We start from the raw sequence: 15291 nt of genomic DNA, 5'->3' as shown, positions 1-15291 counted from the left end.
ACTGGGGAGCACAGGTGTCTGCCTGGGTCCATGGGTGGCCTCCATCCTGACACCGATGTTGCAAGATTTGTGGATGAGAGCACATGGCTGAACTGAGAAGGCGGGCCTCCGTTTTCCCAGCAGTTCCCGCGTAGATGCCCCTGAAGAGAGGTGCTGGGGTGGGGCAGAGAGGAAGCGATTTGTCTCTTACCGTAAGGCTGATTCTCTTTAACTATGCGACCAGCGGAAGCAGGTGTGTGTGAACTGGGCACAGATTGAAGAATCTGCCCCTCTTGAGGTGGGTGGGCCTGATTGTTGACCCCCAGGGTCCTATAACTTGGATGGACTTGGATAGTGAGAGGCGAGGCCTGGACCGAGATGTGAGTCCTGTCGAAGACTTCCTCTCTACCCCCCACCTTGGTCCTTCTCAAATACCCAGTGGAATTCCAACTTGAAGGATTGCATCGTGCTGGGCCTGAACATGCCTGCCAAAGACATGTCCGACCTGCGTTCCTGGCTCCCCCATTCAGAGACTGCCCTTCTCAAGGGCTCTGTGCCTGTGCTGGGAAGGAAACAAATGTGTGTAAACTGCTGTAAGTAAATGACACCCAGACCTTCTGGCTCAAAAAAAAAAAAAAAAAGAAAAATTCTTATATTAAATAAAATAAACAAGCTGTGTGCAGTGGCTGATGCCTGTAATCTCAGCACTGTGGGAGGCCAAGGTGGGTAGATTGCTTGAGCCCAGGAATTTGAGACCAGCCTGGGTAACATGGTAAAACCCTGTCTCTACAAAAAAATACAAAAATTATCCCAGTGTGGTGGCACGTGCTTGCGGTCCCAGCTACTCCAGAAGCTGAGGTGGGAGGATCACTTGAGCCTGGAAGGTTGAGCCTACAGTGAGCCGTGATCATGCCATTGCACTCCAGCATGGGTGACAGCGACCGTATCTCAAAAATAGATCAATCAGTCAAGAACTGACTTTGGATGGCACAAGGGAAAAGAAGTTGAAGAATAGGCTGGGCGCAGTGGCTCACGCCTGTAATCCCAACACCTAGGGAGGCCAAGGTGGGCGGATCACAACATCAGGAGTGACCAGCCTGGCCAACATCATGAAACTCCGTCTCTACTAAAAATACAAAATAGCCGAGCGTGGTGGCGGGTGCCTGTAATTCCAGCTATTTGGGAGGCTGAGTCAGGAGAATTGCCTGAAATAAAGCGGGGTAGGGAAGAGGTGTGGGGGTGGGGTTCGGAGGTTGCAGTGATCCATGATGGCTCCACGTCACTCCAGCCTGGGCGAAAGAGCGAAACTCTGTCTCAAAAAACAAATGTTGAAGAATAACTATGGATTTCTTGTTTGGGTAACTTTGTGTTGTGTTGTGTATGTTGGGGCCATTAACTAATCCCAGAGATACCTTAAAGAGAAAGGTAGTGAATGCTGTTAAAAAAAAAAAATGAGTTCACACAAAAGAAAAAAAAAAGATAAGAAAACTTAAAAAAAGAAAAGCAAAAAGCAAAATAATAAAAAGAAAAGAAAAAAAGTAAAAGAAACAAAAATGAGTTCATGTCTAAAATATGTTTTGTTTTCCTCTTTCCTTTCCCTCTCTTCTAGTTACTAAAAGATGTGACTGAACTGGAAATCCTTGGTGAAATATATTTCAACAAATCTCTATATGAGGGGCTGAATGCAGAGAACCACAGAACTAAGGTAATTGCTGGCTGGCTTCTGAGCAGTGCCCGAGGAAGACGGTGCCTCACCTTTGAGGGCCTGCAGAGACATTCTGTTGTTGCCCTTTGCCTGTTTTCAGCCTGAACACTTCTGATCTTGGCTCTGCCATCGCTGCCTTTGTGGCCTTGAGTGAGTCAGCTCCTCACCTGTGAAATAAGGCACTTGAGTAAGAGGCCTAAGCTGAGGAGTTCTGAGTTGAAGTAACTAGGCTGGAATCAATTGCAGTATATACTGTGATTTGAAAATGTATTGATTTAAAAAAAAATTTCCAGCTGGGCACCGGTGGCTCACACCTGTAATCCCAGCACTTTGGGAGGCCTAGGCAGGTGGATCACTTGAGGTTGGACGTTCAAGATCAGCCTGGCCAACATGGTGAATCCCCATCTCTACTAAAAATGCAAATATTAGCCATGCGTGATGGTGGGCACCTGTAATCCCACCTACTCGGGAGGCTGAGGCAGGAGAATCTCTTGAACCTAGGAGGCAGAGGTTGCAGTGAGCCAAGATCACGCCATTGCACTCCAGCCTGGGCAATAGAGCAAGACTCAGTCTCAAAATAAATAAGTAAATAAAATTTCCTAAGTGTGAAATTGTTTTTCGTATATCTTAACTGTCTTAGTGTGCAGTATATGTTTATAGTATTAAACAGTACTCAGGACTGCGTAAGTCTTTTATAAGATTTAGACTATATACTGCAACTCTTGGAATTCTTTTTGCCAAAGTATGACTAGAAGTGAAACTGATGCCTGTGATTTATGGACTGAACACTGTGTGTGTTACCCTGTGTTTTCATTCTTGTTGGCACTTGGTCTGGACATGCCTTCAGAGGTGATCTGTCTGTGAGCTCTCTAGTTAGTCATGATTGTTTACTAGCGGGGTGTCAGGAGAGAGATGCTGGATGCTAAATATAAGGCCCTCTGTTTTATTCCCTGGAGGAGGAGAAAGGAGCAATTGTGTGGACATGTCAATATGACATTTTTGTTTCTTTTTAAATAGTGTATTTCTTCTTTTTTTTTTTTTTTTTTTTGAGGTGGAATCTTGTTCTGTCACCCAGGCTGGAGTTCAATGGTGCCATCTTGGCTCACTGCAACCTCTACCTCCATGGTTGATGTGGTTCTCCTGCCTTAGACTCCCGAGTAGCTAGGATTGCAGGTGCCCACCACCATGCCTGGCTAATTTTTTTTTTTTTTTTAATAGAGACACGGTTTCATCATGTTGGCCAGGCTGGTCTCGAACTCCTGACCTCAGTTGATCCTCCCACCTCGACCTCCAAAAGTGCTGGGATTACAGGTGTGAGCCACTGTGTCCGGCTAAGTAGTGTATTTCTAATACCACTTAGAAAACAATGTGGAAGAAATAGAAGAGCCCCAGATTTTAACAAATAAAAGTAATAGCAAGAAAACCCAAGCCATACAGAGAACGGTACGAAATGAAAAATAATGGCTTCTGCACTTTCTTCCTTCCTATGCCCCAGCAGGGAGGAGTTACTAGTAAGTTTCTTCTGTGCACATTTTAAATTGATATATTTCCCCCTCTTAGTTACTGATGCTTTTCTTTCTATAGCAGATTCCCCAAAATTCCTTTCTTTAAATCCAATACCCTAAGCCAAGTATTAAGTGGTTCCTGACAGTAATAAGCACCTGACTCACAGCGACTCTGTGAGTATAAATAACTGTGTATCCAAATACATTGCAGCCACAGGAAGGGGAAAGTCCAGCTGACACAGCCGAAGGGCGTATGCTGGTTATGGCGACCTGGGGCGATGGTCTGACTTCCTTGGGCCTTGCACTCTGCTGTGCTGGGGATGCTTTCCTACTCGGCCAGCACAAACTTCCCACATCTCCACAGGCTGTATTTTCACATGGCAGGATACAAAACAGGAAGAACTCAGTAGAAAAGGATTTTTCTTCACGTGCCTTCCGTTTTCAGGGATGAAACATTTCCCAAAAGCTCCCAGGAGACATCCTCTTACATCTTATTAGTGAGATCTGAGTCTCATGTCAGTCACTGGCAAAGATAGCTGTGTCATGATCACCTTAGACCGGTCATGAGTCTGAACAAAATCTGACAGGGGAGAGTGGGCGCTGGGCAGGCCCGCATGTGTTTCTGGGTGCCCGCATCGGTGTTTCTGGGTGCCCGCGTCGGTGTTTCTGGGTGCCCGCGTCGGTGTTTCTGGCCGCCCGCGTCGGTGTTTCTGGCCGCCCGCATCGGTGTTTCTGGGTGCCCGCGTCGGTGTTTCTGGGTGCCCGCGTCGGTGTTTCTGGGTGCCCGCGTCGGTGTTTCTGGCCGCCAACGTCGGTGTTTCTGGGTGCCCGCGTCGGTGTTTCTGGGTGCCCACGTCGGTGTTTCTGGGTGCCCACGTCGGTGTTTCTGGGTGCCCGCGTCGGTGTTTCTGGGTGCCCGCGTCGGTGTTTCTGGCCGCCAACGTCGGTGTTTCTGGGTGCCCGCGTCGGTGTTTCTGGGTGCCCGCGTCGGTGTTTCTGGATGCCCGCGTCGGTGTTTCTGGGTGCCCGCGTCGGTGTTTCTGGGTACCAGCATGAGTGTTTGCTGCAGGCAGTGGTACCCGGTGTCCCGCTTCCCCCTTAACCTCTTGTAGGGCATCGTTGGGACACCTTGGGGAATCTGTGGGTTTAGAAGAGGCTAAAGGGAGACGGCTTTGAAAATAGGGACCTTTCTTCTACTCAGATCCGGCCTGTTTCCCGACGGTCACCTCGGGACTTCCTTTCAGTTACCAAACCCAGGTTCTGGAGTCCGCCTTCTCCTGTAGAGGAGTACTCCGGCCCTCTTTCTGCTCTTCCTCCCTCTTTGTTGTTATGGCACCTCCCTATTCTCAAGGCCTGGACTTCACTCCTATTAGTTCAGCTACCTGTGAGTGAAAGGGGACCTGTGAGTGAAAGTGAAGGTCGACTTTAGGTCAGCGGCACTTACTACTTAATTGGAAGAGGCCTTGAAGGTAAGTGTGTCCAGCCCTTCACGCTGTACAGAAAGCTCTCCAAAGCATCCCTGACCTTGGCATTTAAATGTATGCATGAAGGGAACTCAGTGTTCTAGGTGGGCAGAGAAGTCTTCTTGGCTCTCTGGCCCCACCCAAGTCCTGGGAACGTGCTGTGGCCACAACTTGGAAGGGCCATACCTGGATCTCAGGAAGCACATCCCCTGAACTTTCCAGCTGAGCCCTCCTCGAAGAGAGGTGAGACTCCGGAAAGTGGGAGAGCCTGTGGAAAACAAAAGCCGAGGCTGACTCTCGTAGCTGAGCTCTACAAGGAGTACACACGGATGTAATCTGCATTTATGATGTCCCTTAGGTAGTACACACTTTCTAGTCTGGTGAGGTGGAGAGCAGTACTTTTGTCATGTACTTCGTGTAGGGAAATGTATTACCGAAGCCTTTAGGGATCTGTGCAAGATGAGAAGGAGCCGTCAGAACAGAGTTGGAAAGGGCTTGGAGATCATTTGAAGCCAGTCATCATTTTAAAGAATAGGCATGGGGCTCCGGGGCTTAGAGCCACGCAGCTGCATGACTGTCTGGCTGTCCTGGGTGGAGACTGAACTCCCTGGGGCCCTCTTTGAAGCTGTCAGAGCATCTTTAACAGAAGGTCACAATCTCCTGAGAGATCTAGCCCTTCTAGATAAGAGGCCCGAATAGTTTCTCACTAAGTCTTTGGATGATTGGATAATTTTAGATGATTTAAAATGCTGCGTCAGGGAATATTTTGCTTTTTGCTTGACTGTCGTCAGTTTTGATCAATACACAGGATGTTGCCAAGTGCTCGTGTTTTGCTCCTTAAAATAACGTGTAGAAGTTTTTCCTTGTTTGCCTCACCTGATTCATCGGATGATCTTTGTCTTGTGTAGATCACGGTCATCTTCCTGAAGGAGGAGAAACCCTCTTCTTTGCCTGTCATCATCCAGGGCAGTGTTGGTGGACTTCTGGTTTTGATTGTGATTCTAGCCATCCTGTTCAAGGTCAGTTCCGCTCCTGTCACACCGGGAGGGAAGACGGGGCTCCGGTTTGGGCGCAGAGCTCCCTAGGACAGCCAGCCCCTGACTTAGAGCAACCGCCCTGGCCTCCTGGCCACTTTTTTCTCTTCCTTCAACTACACACCCACTTTTAGACAAATGAGTAAAACAGTATCTGTCTGCAAAAAGAAAACCCTAATTGAATAATAAAAAGTGATTTTATATCTGTTTCTTTGGTACCTTCCTCTTCCGCTACCTAGGAGTTAAATAGGGCCTGGAAGGCCAACCCTAGGCCAGCATTTATAACTTAATTGGAAGAGGCCTTAATGGTAAGGCCTTAAAACAGAGGTGACCGTTGTTCCCCTGTTGAAATCCTTTCCTTGCCTTCCCCTGTCTTAATGTGCAAACTCTTCTTCTGCTATTTAAGATCCTCTCCTTTCTGTCCTCTATCCCTCTCTGCCCTTAAGTGTTGCTTTTTCTTCTTTTTTTTTTGAGACAGAGTTGTGCCACGTCACCCAGGCTGGAATGAAATGGTGCAATCTCTGCTCACTGCAACCTCCGCCCCTGGGTTCAAGCAATTCTCCTGCCTCAGCCTTCTGAGTAGCTGGGATTACAGGTGTGTGCCACCATACCTGACTAATTTTCATATTTTTAGTAGAGACAGGGTTTCACCATGTTGGTCAGGCTAGTCTTGAACACGTGACCTTAGGTGATCCACCTGCCTTGGCCTCCCAAAGTGCTAGGATTACAGGTGTGAGCCACCATGCCTGGCCTTACTTTTTTTTTTTTTTTTTTTTTTTTTTTTTTTTTGAGCAGAGTCTCGCTTCTTTACCTAGGCTGGAGTGCTGTGGCAAAACCTTGGCTCACCGCAACCTCCACCTTTGGGTTCAAGCAATTCTCCTGCCCCAGCTTCCCCAGTAGCTGGGATTACAGGCATGAGCCATCATGCCCGGCTAATTTTTGTATGTTTAGTAGAGATGGCATTTCACCCTGTTGGCCAGGCTGGTCTCTTAACTCCTGACCTCAAATGATCCACCCGATTTGGCCACCCAAAGTGCTGGGATTGCAGGCATGAGCCACCACCCCTGGTCCTTCTTTTTTTCAATAAAAAACCAGGGTCTTGCTTTGTTTCCCACGCTGGAGTTCCGGGGCGCAATCATGGCTCGCCGCAGCCTTGCACTCCTAGGCTCAGGCAGTCCCCGCACCTTAGCCTTCTGAGTAGGTGGTACTGTTATTCAGGCACATGCCACCACACCCAGCTAATTTTTTAATTTGCGTTTTGTGGAGACAAGGTCTCCCAGTGTTGCCCAGGCTGGTCTCAAACTCTGGGACTCAAAGGATGCCCTCATCTCAGCCTCCCAAAGTGCTGGGGTTACAGGCGTGAGCACCTGGCCTCGCTCCCAACAAGTCGAACTGTTCCCTACACAGGTTCCTGCCTCTGCACAGGCCGTTTCTCCTGTCAGGAATGGCCTTTGTGACTGTTCACTGTGTTCAGTGTCTTCCCGGAAAGCAGTCTAGAGATTCCCGAGTCCTCTGTGCTGGCTTCTGTGCTTTTGCTGTGAGCTCCCTTCTGGAAACCCCAAGTGGCAGTTACCACACTGTAATTGTAATGATCTCTTTTTCTAGTAGACGGTGAACTTCACGTAGGAAGCTGTGCTTGATCTCTTTCTCTCTTCAGCATCATAGACTATATACTAAGTATTTTTGCATAAATAAGACTAGATCCAGTGCAACTGAAATTATGCTTTGCGTAATTAGTAAAGTTAAAAAGGTTCAAGTGCCCGGGGGATGGGGGTTCAGAGGAAGGTGGAATCCGTTCTGATTGAAGAAGGAGCACCCAGGGCCTGGAGGGATTGGACAGTCCAGGAGAGATTCGGAGGAAGGTGGAAGAAGGGAATAGGAAGCGTGAGAAGCAGAGGAACGAACGGCTATCTGGGCAGCAGCCAGAAGGGCGGGTTTCTGAAACAGATGGGTATCTTCGGCCTGCAACTGGACTTTCCCTTCCTTTGTTTCAGTGTGGCTTTTTTAAAAGAAAATATCAACAACTGAACTTGGAGAGCATAAGGAAAGCCCAGCTGAATGCAGAGAATCTGTTTGCAGAAGAGAATTAGGACTTCGCCATTACCATTGGGAGGGGCTAACATCCAGTCCTGGGATGTCGAGACCCGGGTCCTTCTGATGACTTTTTCCTTCAGGATGACCTAGAGCAGCATCAAGCTGTTTGGAGAATATTAGTTTTTAACCATACACTGTCCCAAAAGTGTCTGTGCATTGTGCAAAAAGTAGACTTGGGTGTTAAATAAAGTTACACTTTCTTTACAGTAGTGCCTTGAATCTGGAAATACAGTATTATTTATGATTTGCAGTACATTTTGTCTTATAGGGCAAGTTTTCATTCTTATTTTTAATAATTATTGATTGTATCCTTTCAGGTAATTCTTAAATATCAGTTTTTCAGATTTCCAAAAGAAACCCTTTAGAGTTTTAATTTAAACATAAAGGTTAACTTTGGGAGCATCGATATCTTTATAAAACTGCCTTTCTACTAAAAAATATGACATTTCTCTGCTTGCTGAGATTTTCTTTTTTTTTTTTTTGAGATGGAGTTTTGCTCTAGTTGCCCAGGCTGGAGTGCAGTGGCACAGTCTTGGCTCACCGCAACCTCTGCTTCCTGGTTTCAAGCGAATTGTCCTGCCTCAGCCTCCTGAGTAGTAGCTGGAATTACAGGCATGTGCCACTACACCCAGCTAATTTTGTATTTAGTACAGATGGGGTTTCTCCATGTTGGTCAGGATGGTCTCGAACTCATGACCTCAGGTTATCCTCCCGCCTCGGCCTCCCAAAGTGCTAGGATTATGTACAGGCATGAGCCACCACACCTGCCCCGGGATTTTTAAAAACACTCTACAGTAAGGTTTTATAATTTTATTCAAAGTAATTGTATCAGGTGCCCCCATCCCCCGAGCACCAGAACCTTTTTAACTTATACTTACTTCCAGCCGTATATTTATTTGTTTGTTTATTTTGGGGACGCTCTGTCGCCCAGGCTGGAGGGCACTGGTGCAGTCATAGTTCACCGCAGCCTTGAACTCCTGGGTTCAAGCAACTCCTCTACCTTGGCCTCCTGAGTAGCTGGGAGTTCAGGTTCAGGCCACCATGTCTGGCTAATTTTCTTATTTTTCTTTTGTAGAGATGGGGTCTAGCTATGTTGACCAAGCTGATTTCAAACTCTTGGTCTTAAGTGAGCCTCTTGCCTTAGCCCCTGAAAGTGTTGGGATTATAGGCGTGAGCTACTCTGCCTGGCTTGCAGTATGCTTTTGTTGCTACTGTGAGAAAGTACCTTTTTTCCCCCCTGACTGCTTAGAGTTTGCACTTAGAACAGTTGGTGATTTTGAATGTTTATCTTACCTGGCCATCCTGCTGAGCTCTTTTTTTTTTTGAGATGCGATCTTGCTTCTGTCACCCAGGCTGAAGTGTGGTGGTGCAATCTCGGCTCACTGCAACCTCCACCTCCCGGATTCAAGTGATTCTCCTGCCTTAGCCTCCCAAGTAGCTGGGATTACAGTGTGCACCACCATGCCTGGCTACTTTTTGTATTTTTAGTAGAGACGGGGTTTGACCATGTTCATCAGGCTGCTCTCAAACTCCTGACTTCAGGTGATCTGCCCCCTCGACCTCTCTAAGTGTTGGGATGACAGGCATGAGCCGCCGTGCCTGGCCTGAACTCTGTTTTTAAATCACTCCTTTTTTTAAAAAAAATATGTATGTATATATATGTATGTATATATATGATATATTTATATACATATATACGTATATATTTATATATATATTTATATACGTATATATATATATATATATATTTTTTTTTTTTAAAGGCGGGGTTTCACCATGTTGGTCAGGCAGCTCTTGAACTCTCGACCTCAGGTGATCCGCCGGCCTTGGCCTCCGAAGTGCTTGGATTACAGGCGTGAGCCACTACGCCTGGCCTTAAATCACTCTTTAAGGCTGGGTGTGGTGGCTCGTGCCTGTGATCCCAGCACTTTGGGAGGTCGAGATGGGTGGAACACAAGGTCAGGAGTTGGAGGCCAGCCTGGCCAACATGGCGAAACCTGTCTCTACTAAAAATACAAAAAATTAGCTGGGTGTGGTGGTGCACACCTGTAATCCCAGCTACTTGGGAGACTGAGGCAGGAGAATCGCTTGAACCTGGGAGGCAGAGGTTGCAGTGAGCAGAGGTCGCGCCACTGCACTCCAGCCTGAGCAACAGAGCAAGACAGTCTCAAAAAAATATATTTGAAATAAGACCCCACTCCCGTTGTAACAGGGAAGGCTTACATTGACTTACTGAGCTGTGCTGATCTGATTGGTGTTAGAGCAGTACGGTTGTAATCAGAACTACATGAGGAACTAACCAGTCAGTGGGGAGGAAGAGACTTTAAAATGCACACATGGTTAGATTTTACAAATTCATATACTATGGCTTGGGCCGAGGTCTGTGACATACACCTGTAGTCCTACCTACGCAGGAGGGTGAGGCATGAGAATTGCTTGAACCTGGGAGGCGGAGGTTGCAGTGAGCCGAGATTGCGCCACTGCACTCCAGCCTGGGCGGCAGAGCAAGACCCTGTCTCAAAAAAAAAAAAAAAGACTGCTGAGCTCAGCCATGGGACTACAGGTGCATGCCACCACACCCAGCTAATTTTTGTAGTTTTAGTAGAGACGAGATTTCACCATGTTGGCCAGGCTGGTATTGAACACCCGACCTCGGGTGATCTGCCCCCCTGAGATCTTCGATTTTCTCATAATGAATTAGGCCTAAATGACATGACCAAGTTAGGTTTTCACAGCTGCTTGATTTCATCTGTCCAATAACTGCATCCAAGATTTTGATGTTACCATGAAGAAACAGATTATTTGTACCTGCACTCATGATCCTGTACTGGGGGAAATGAAAACAGAAATCACAGGGAGAAGATCCCCCAAGGTCGTGCCCAGCTGCTCTTCCTTCTACAAGATGCCTTTTTGGTGCTAGGCCTTTCTCATTTTCTTTTCACCCTCTGCCTGGGACAGGAAGTGGTAAAGTTTGCATAGATTCGGGGACAATGTGTCATGCTCTAGGGCCTCTCTCTACCCAGAAAAGGACAGAGGGACCAGCAGGTGTGAAAACCTGAATCGCTCATGTGATTTATGCCTAGTTTGATTATGAGAAAACGTTACTCCACATGGCTGAGGCCAGCAGTCTTTTGAGACAGGATCTTGCTCTTGTCACCAAGGCTGGAGTACAGTGTGGTGCGATCTCGGCTCACTGCAACCTCTGTCTTGTGGGTTCAAGCGATTCTCCTGCCTCAGCCTCCTCAGTAGCTGGGACTACAGGCGCCCACCACCATGCCCAGCTAATTTTTTGTATTTTTAGTAGAGATGGGGTCAGGTTGGTCTCAAACTCCCAACCTCAACGTGATCTGCCCACCTTGGCCTCCCGCTGGGATTACAGGCGTGAGCCACTGCGCCTGGCCTCCAGCAGTCTTAAATGATTTGGACTGGTTCATTATTCTCTGCACATCTCTAATACATTTACAGGGAAGGGTATTTGGTTAAGATTTTCTGGGTCTTCTAGTCATAATAGTGCCAGAATTTTACCGTTACTTGAACTAAGAACAGATTAGTACATGGAATCAAAGGAAACTTTAATTTTATTAAAATTTTTTGATTTACATTTTTGGAGACTGGGGTCTTATCTCGTTGCTCAGGCTGGACTTGAACTCCTGAGCTCAAGTTATCTAGAATAGCTGGGATTAAGGACATGTGACATTGTGCCTGGTTTAGGGAAACTTTTTTTTTTTTTAGAAACAGCCGTTTGCTCTTGTTGCCCAGGTTGGAGTACAATGGTGTGTTCTCGGCTCACCGCAACTTCTGCCTCCCAAGCTCAAGCGATTCTCCTGCCTCAGCCTCCCAAGTAGCTGGGATTATAAGCACCCACCACCATACCCGGCTAATTTTGTATTTTTAGTAGGGACAAGGTTTCTCCGTGTTAGTCAGGCTGGTCTCGAACTCCTGACCGCAAGCGATCTGCCCACCTCGGCCTCCTAAAGTGCTGGGATTACAGACGTGAGCCACTGCACCCGGCCGGGAAACTTTTAATCACTTCAGGCAGAGTCATCCTAATAGCAGAATTCAGGAGGATGTACCTAACTAGACAATTCCCAACTTCTGTTGACTTGCCTTTGTTTTTTATTAGTGGAAGGAGATTTGTGAAGTACATGAGTAATATATAGGTACATTTCTCATAGTGAAATCAGTAAAAATGAAAATTTGCCTTTGTCACAACCTTGCTCTTCCTCAGAAGCTCTTCCTCAGAAGCTGAGGTGACCTGGTTTAACATGTATCCTTCCAAACCAGAATCTGAGCTGGGCACGGTGGCTCACACCTGTAATCCTAGCACTTTGGGAGGCTGAGGTGGGTGGATCACCTGAAGTCAGGAGTTCATGACCAGCCTGGCCAAACAACGTGGTGAAACCCTGTCTCTACTAAAAATGCAAAAATTAGTTGGGCATGGTGACGGGTGCCTGTAGTCCCAGCTATTTGGGAGGTTGAGGCGGGAGAATCCCTTGAACCCAGGAGGCAAAGGCTGCGGTGAGCCGAGATCATGCCATTGCACTCCAGCCTGAGTGACAGAGCAAGACTCTGTCTCAAAAAAAAAAAAAAATTAAGAAAACCAAACGATATTCTGTGCATTTATAAGAATTCACATATATGTATATCTAAGTACTCAGGGTTTTTTGAGAGGGGTTGCATAAATAGGATTGCATATTCTACCATTGTGATCGTTTGTGGCATGTCAGAAGCTAAGTGGTGTTGCTAAATGCTGGGGGTGGGGTGGGGAATAGAGGTATCTTCTTGGGCTAATGTAATCCTTGGGGAATTAATCACCTAAGTTTATACAGCTCTTTACAATTCGTAAAGAAGCCCTTTTAGCTTTTTCCAAGAGTGGAGTTAAAAACTTTTTGTAATTGCTGTGCAGTGCCCAAGTACTTTTCTGGAAAGACCGGACCACTTATGTGGTTATCAGCAGCATGAACTTGTGCTGGAACGTCCATTGTTACTTAATTTGCTTGCTCAATGGATATATAATTACGGTTTCAGTTTGACTTTTCTGTGATTGTTGGTAAGGCTATGTATTTTTGCATGAATTAAGATGACTTTTTTTTTTCTTCTGTGCTTTTCTTTTTCTTTCTTTCTTTCTTTCTTTTTTTTTTTTTTGAGGTGGAGTCTCGCTGTGTCTTCAGGCTGGAGTGCAATGTCGAGATCTCAGCTCACCGCAACCTCCGCCTCCTGGGTTCAAGTGATTCTCCTGCCTCAGCCTCCTGAGTAGTTGGGACTACACGAACATGCCACCAAGCCCAGCTAATTTTTGTATTTTTATTAGAGACGGTGTTTCACCATGTTGGCCAGGATGGTCTCGATCTCTTGACCTTGTGATCCACCCGCCTCGGCCTCCCAGAATGCTGGGATTACAGGCGTGAGGCACCATGCCTGGCTACTTTTTCTTTCTTGTCCAGTTAAAACAACATGGCCCTAGTATTTTCTCATTAGCATTTTCTGAACTCCGCCCTGCTTCTGGGTTAGAAGAGGTGCATTGCTACCTCTGAACTCCCGAGCCTTTGTGCATGTAAGGGTGATTTGACTTTAATAGGATTAGAGAGCCATGTGCTCTCCAGCGTGGAGGGACTACGTCTTAGAGATGGGGTGGTGGGTGTTAGGAAGCAGCCATCATCATTGGTGCTCTGTCTAAAAGACAGTCTTCCTAAGTACCACAAGGGAGAGGACTCGCCCTGCCCAGAGCGCTAGCAGGTGTTTTCGGGGTGATCTTCCCTCTCTTTAGAGTTGGGAGATCTGAGGCTAAGGCTGGAGTCCTGGGGTGAGTGAGAGAAAACACCACTGGCCCACTTTGGTTCTGCAAACATTTTTGGTTTCTTCGTCTGGCAGAAGGCTGCCAGTCTAAGTGGAATTGGGATATGGGCTTGGGGTCTTTTGCCTCCTGGATGAAGACCTACCTGGCTTGGCTAGCTGGTTAAGGACACCACACCTCTAGGTTAGGGGTTTCTGACTGTTTTGTGTGCCACAGATCCTTTTGGCAGTCCAGTGACCCCTTCTCAGACATTTTCCCACATGTCGTGTTATGAAAACGTTGAAATATACAGAGAAGTTGAATTTTGCCGTGAACACCTGTCTGCCTACCGCCTGGTTTCTGCTGTGTGTGTTTTCCCCTGCTTGCTTTACCACGTGTTCCCATCCATCTGTCGGCTTATTTTTAAACAATAAACGTTTACAAAAATCAATTATATTGAAATCTAATAATCAGAACGTTTTAAAAAATGTATAGGCCGGGCCTGGTGGCTCAGGCCTGTAATCCCAGCACTTTGGGAGGCTGAGGCGGGTGGATCACGAGGTTAGGAGATTGAGACCATCCTGGCCAACACAATGAAACCCTGTCTCTACTGAAAATACAATTGGCCGGGTGTGGTGGCTCATGCCTGTAATCCAAGCACTTTGTAGGCCAAGGCGGGCGGATCACCTGAGGTTGGGAGTTCAAGACCAGCCTGACCAACATGGTGAAACCCCATTAAAAAAACAACAACAACAATTAGCCGGGTGTGGTGGCATGCACCTGTAGTCCCAGCTACTTGGGAGGCTGAGGCAGGAGACTCGTTTGAACCCAGAAAGCAGAGGTTACAGTGAGCTGAGATTGTGCCACTGCACTCCGGCTTGGTAACAGAGCAAGACTCCATCTCAAAAAAAAAAGGTATATAGAGATATATGTATATCTTTCTTAATGCCTTAAAGCAGCAGGTCTATAACTACCCTACTTCCAAAGTGGAGATAAGCTTACATTACATTTTGAGATATTTGCGGTAGCTTAGTGTGACAGGAATATATAATTTCTGTTGGTATTAAGATTACAGGTGGGTGTGGTGGCTCTCACCTGTAATCCCAGCACTTTTTGGAGGCCGAGGCGGGTGGATCACCTGAGGTCAGGAGTGTGAGACCACCCTGGCCAACATGATGAAACCCTGTCTCAACTAAAATACAAAAATTAGCCAGACATGGTAGCGCATGCCTGTAGTTTCAGTTACTCAGAAAGCTGAGGCAAGGGAATTGTTTGAACTCAGGAGGCAGAGGTTGCAGTGAGCCGAGATCATGCCACTGCACTCCAGCCTGGTAACAGAGCGTGACTCCGTCTTAAATAAAAATAGGTGTGGTACATACTTGTAGTCCCAGCTACTTGGGAGGCTAAGGTGGGAGTATCTCCTGAGCCCAGGGAGGTCAAGACTGTGGTGAGCCATGACTGTGCCACTGCATTCCAGCCTGGGTGACAGTGAGACACTGTCTCAAAAAAGAAAAGAGAAATCTATTAATACACACACAAAAATAAAAGTCACTTAGTCACTCTACCCCAGACACTTCAACTATACAGGCTAATGGGTGATTATAAATTTCATTTATTCTTTCTTTTTTTTTGAGATGCAGTTTCACTCTTGTTACCCAGGCTGGAGAGCAATGGTGTGATCTTGGCTCATCACAACCTCTGCTTTCAGGGTTCAAGTGATTCCCCTGCTTCAGCCTCC

At 46.8% G+C, this 15291-nt stretch overlaps 2 protein-coding genes across 2 annotated transcripts in view; both read left to right on the top strand.

The window, feature by feature from the left end:
- ITGAE (integrin subunit alpha E) overlaps positions 1-9402 on the top strand; it is an 87843-nt gene extending 78441 nt beyond the window's left edge. The window contains exons 29-31 of the mRNA XM_074388365.1: positions 1589-1684; positions 5561-5671; positions 7681-9402. Coding sequence (XP_074244466.1) covers positions 1589-1684; positions 5561-5671; positions 7681-7776 — 303 coding nt within the window. The 3' untranslated portion in view covers positions 7777-9402. The remainder of the gene's footprint in view (positions 1-1588; positions 1685-5560; positions 5672-7680) is intronic.
- P2RX5 (purinergic receptor P2X 5) overlaps positions 1594-15291 on the top strand; it is a 45124-nt gene continuing 31426 nt past the window's right edge. Inside the window, exon 1 of the mRNA XM_074388366.1 lies at positions 1594-1684. Within this exon, the coding sequence (XP_074244467.1) occupies positions 1662-1684 (23 nt within the window). The 5' untranslated portion in view covers positions 1594-1661. The remainder of the gene's footprint in view (positions 1685-15291) is intronic.

The sequence above is a fragment of the Saimiri boliviensis genome, chromosome 17, assembly GCF_048565385.1.
Source record: "Saimiri boliviensis isolate mSaiBol1 chromosome 17, mSaiBol1.pri, whole genome shotgun sequence".
NCBI classification, from domain to species: domain Eukaryota; kingdom Metazoa; phylum Chordata; class Mammalia; order Primates; family Cebidae; genus Saimiri; species Saimiri boliviensis.
The sequence above is the reverse complement of the archived record's forward strand: the minus strand, read 5'-3'. Positions and strand labels throughout refer to the sequence as shown.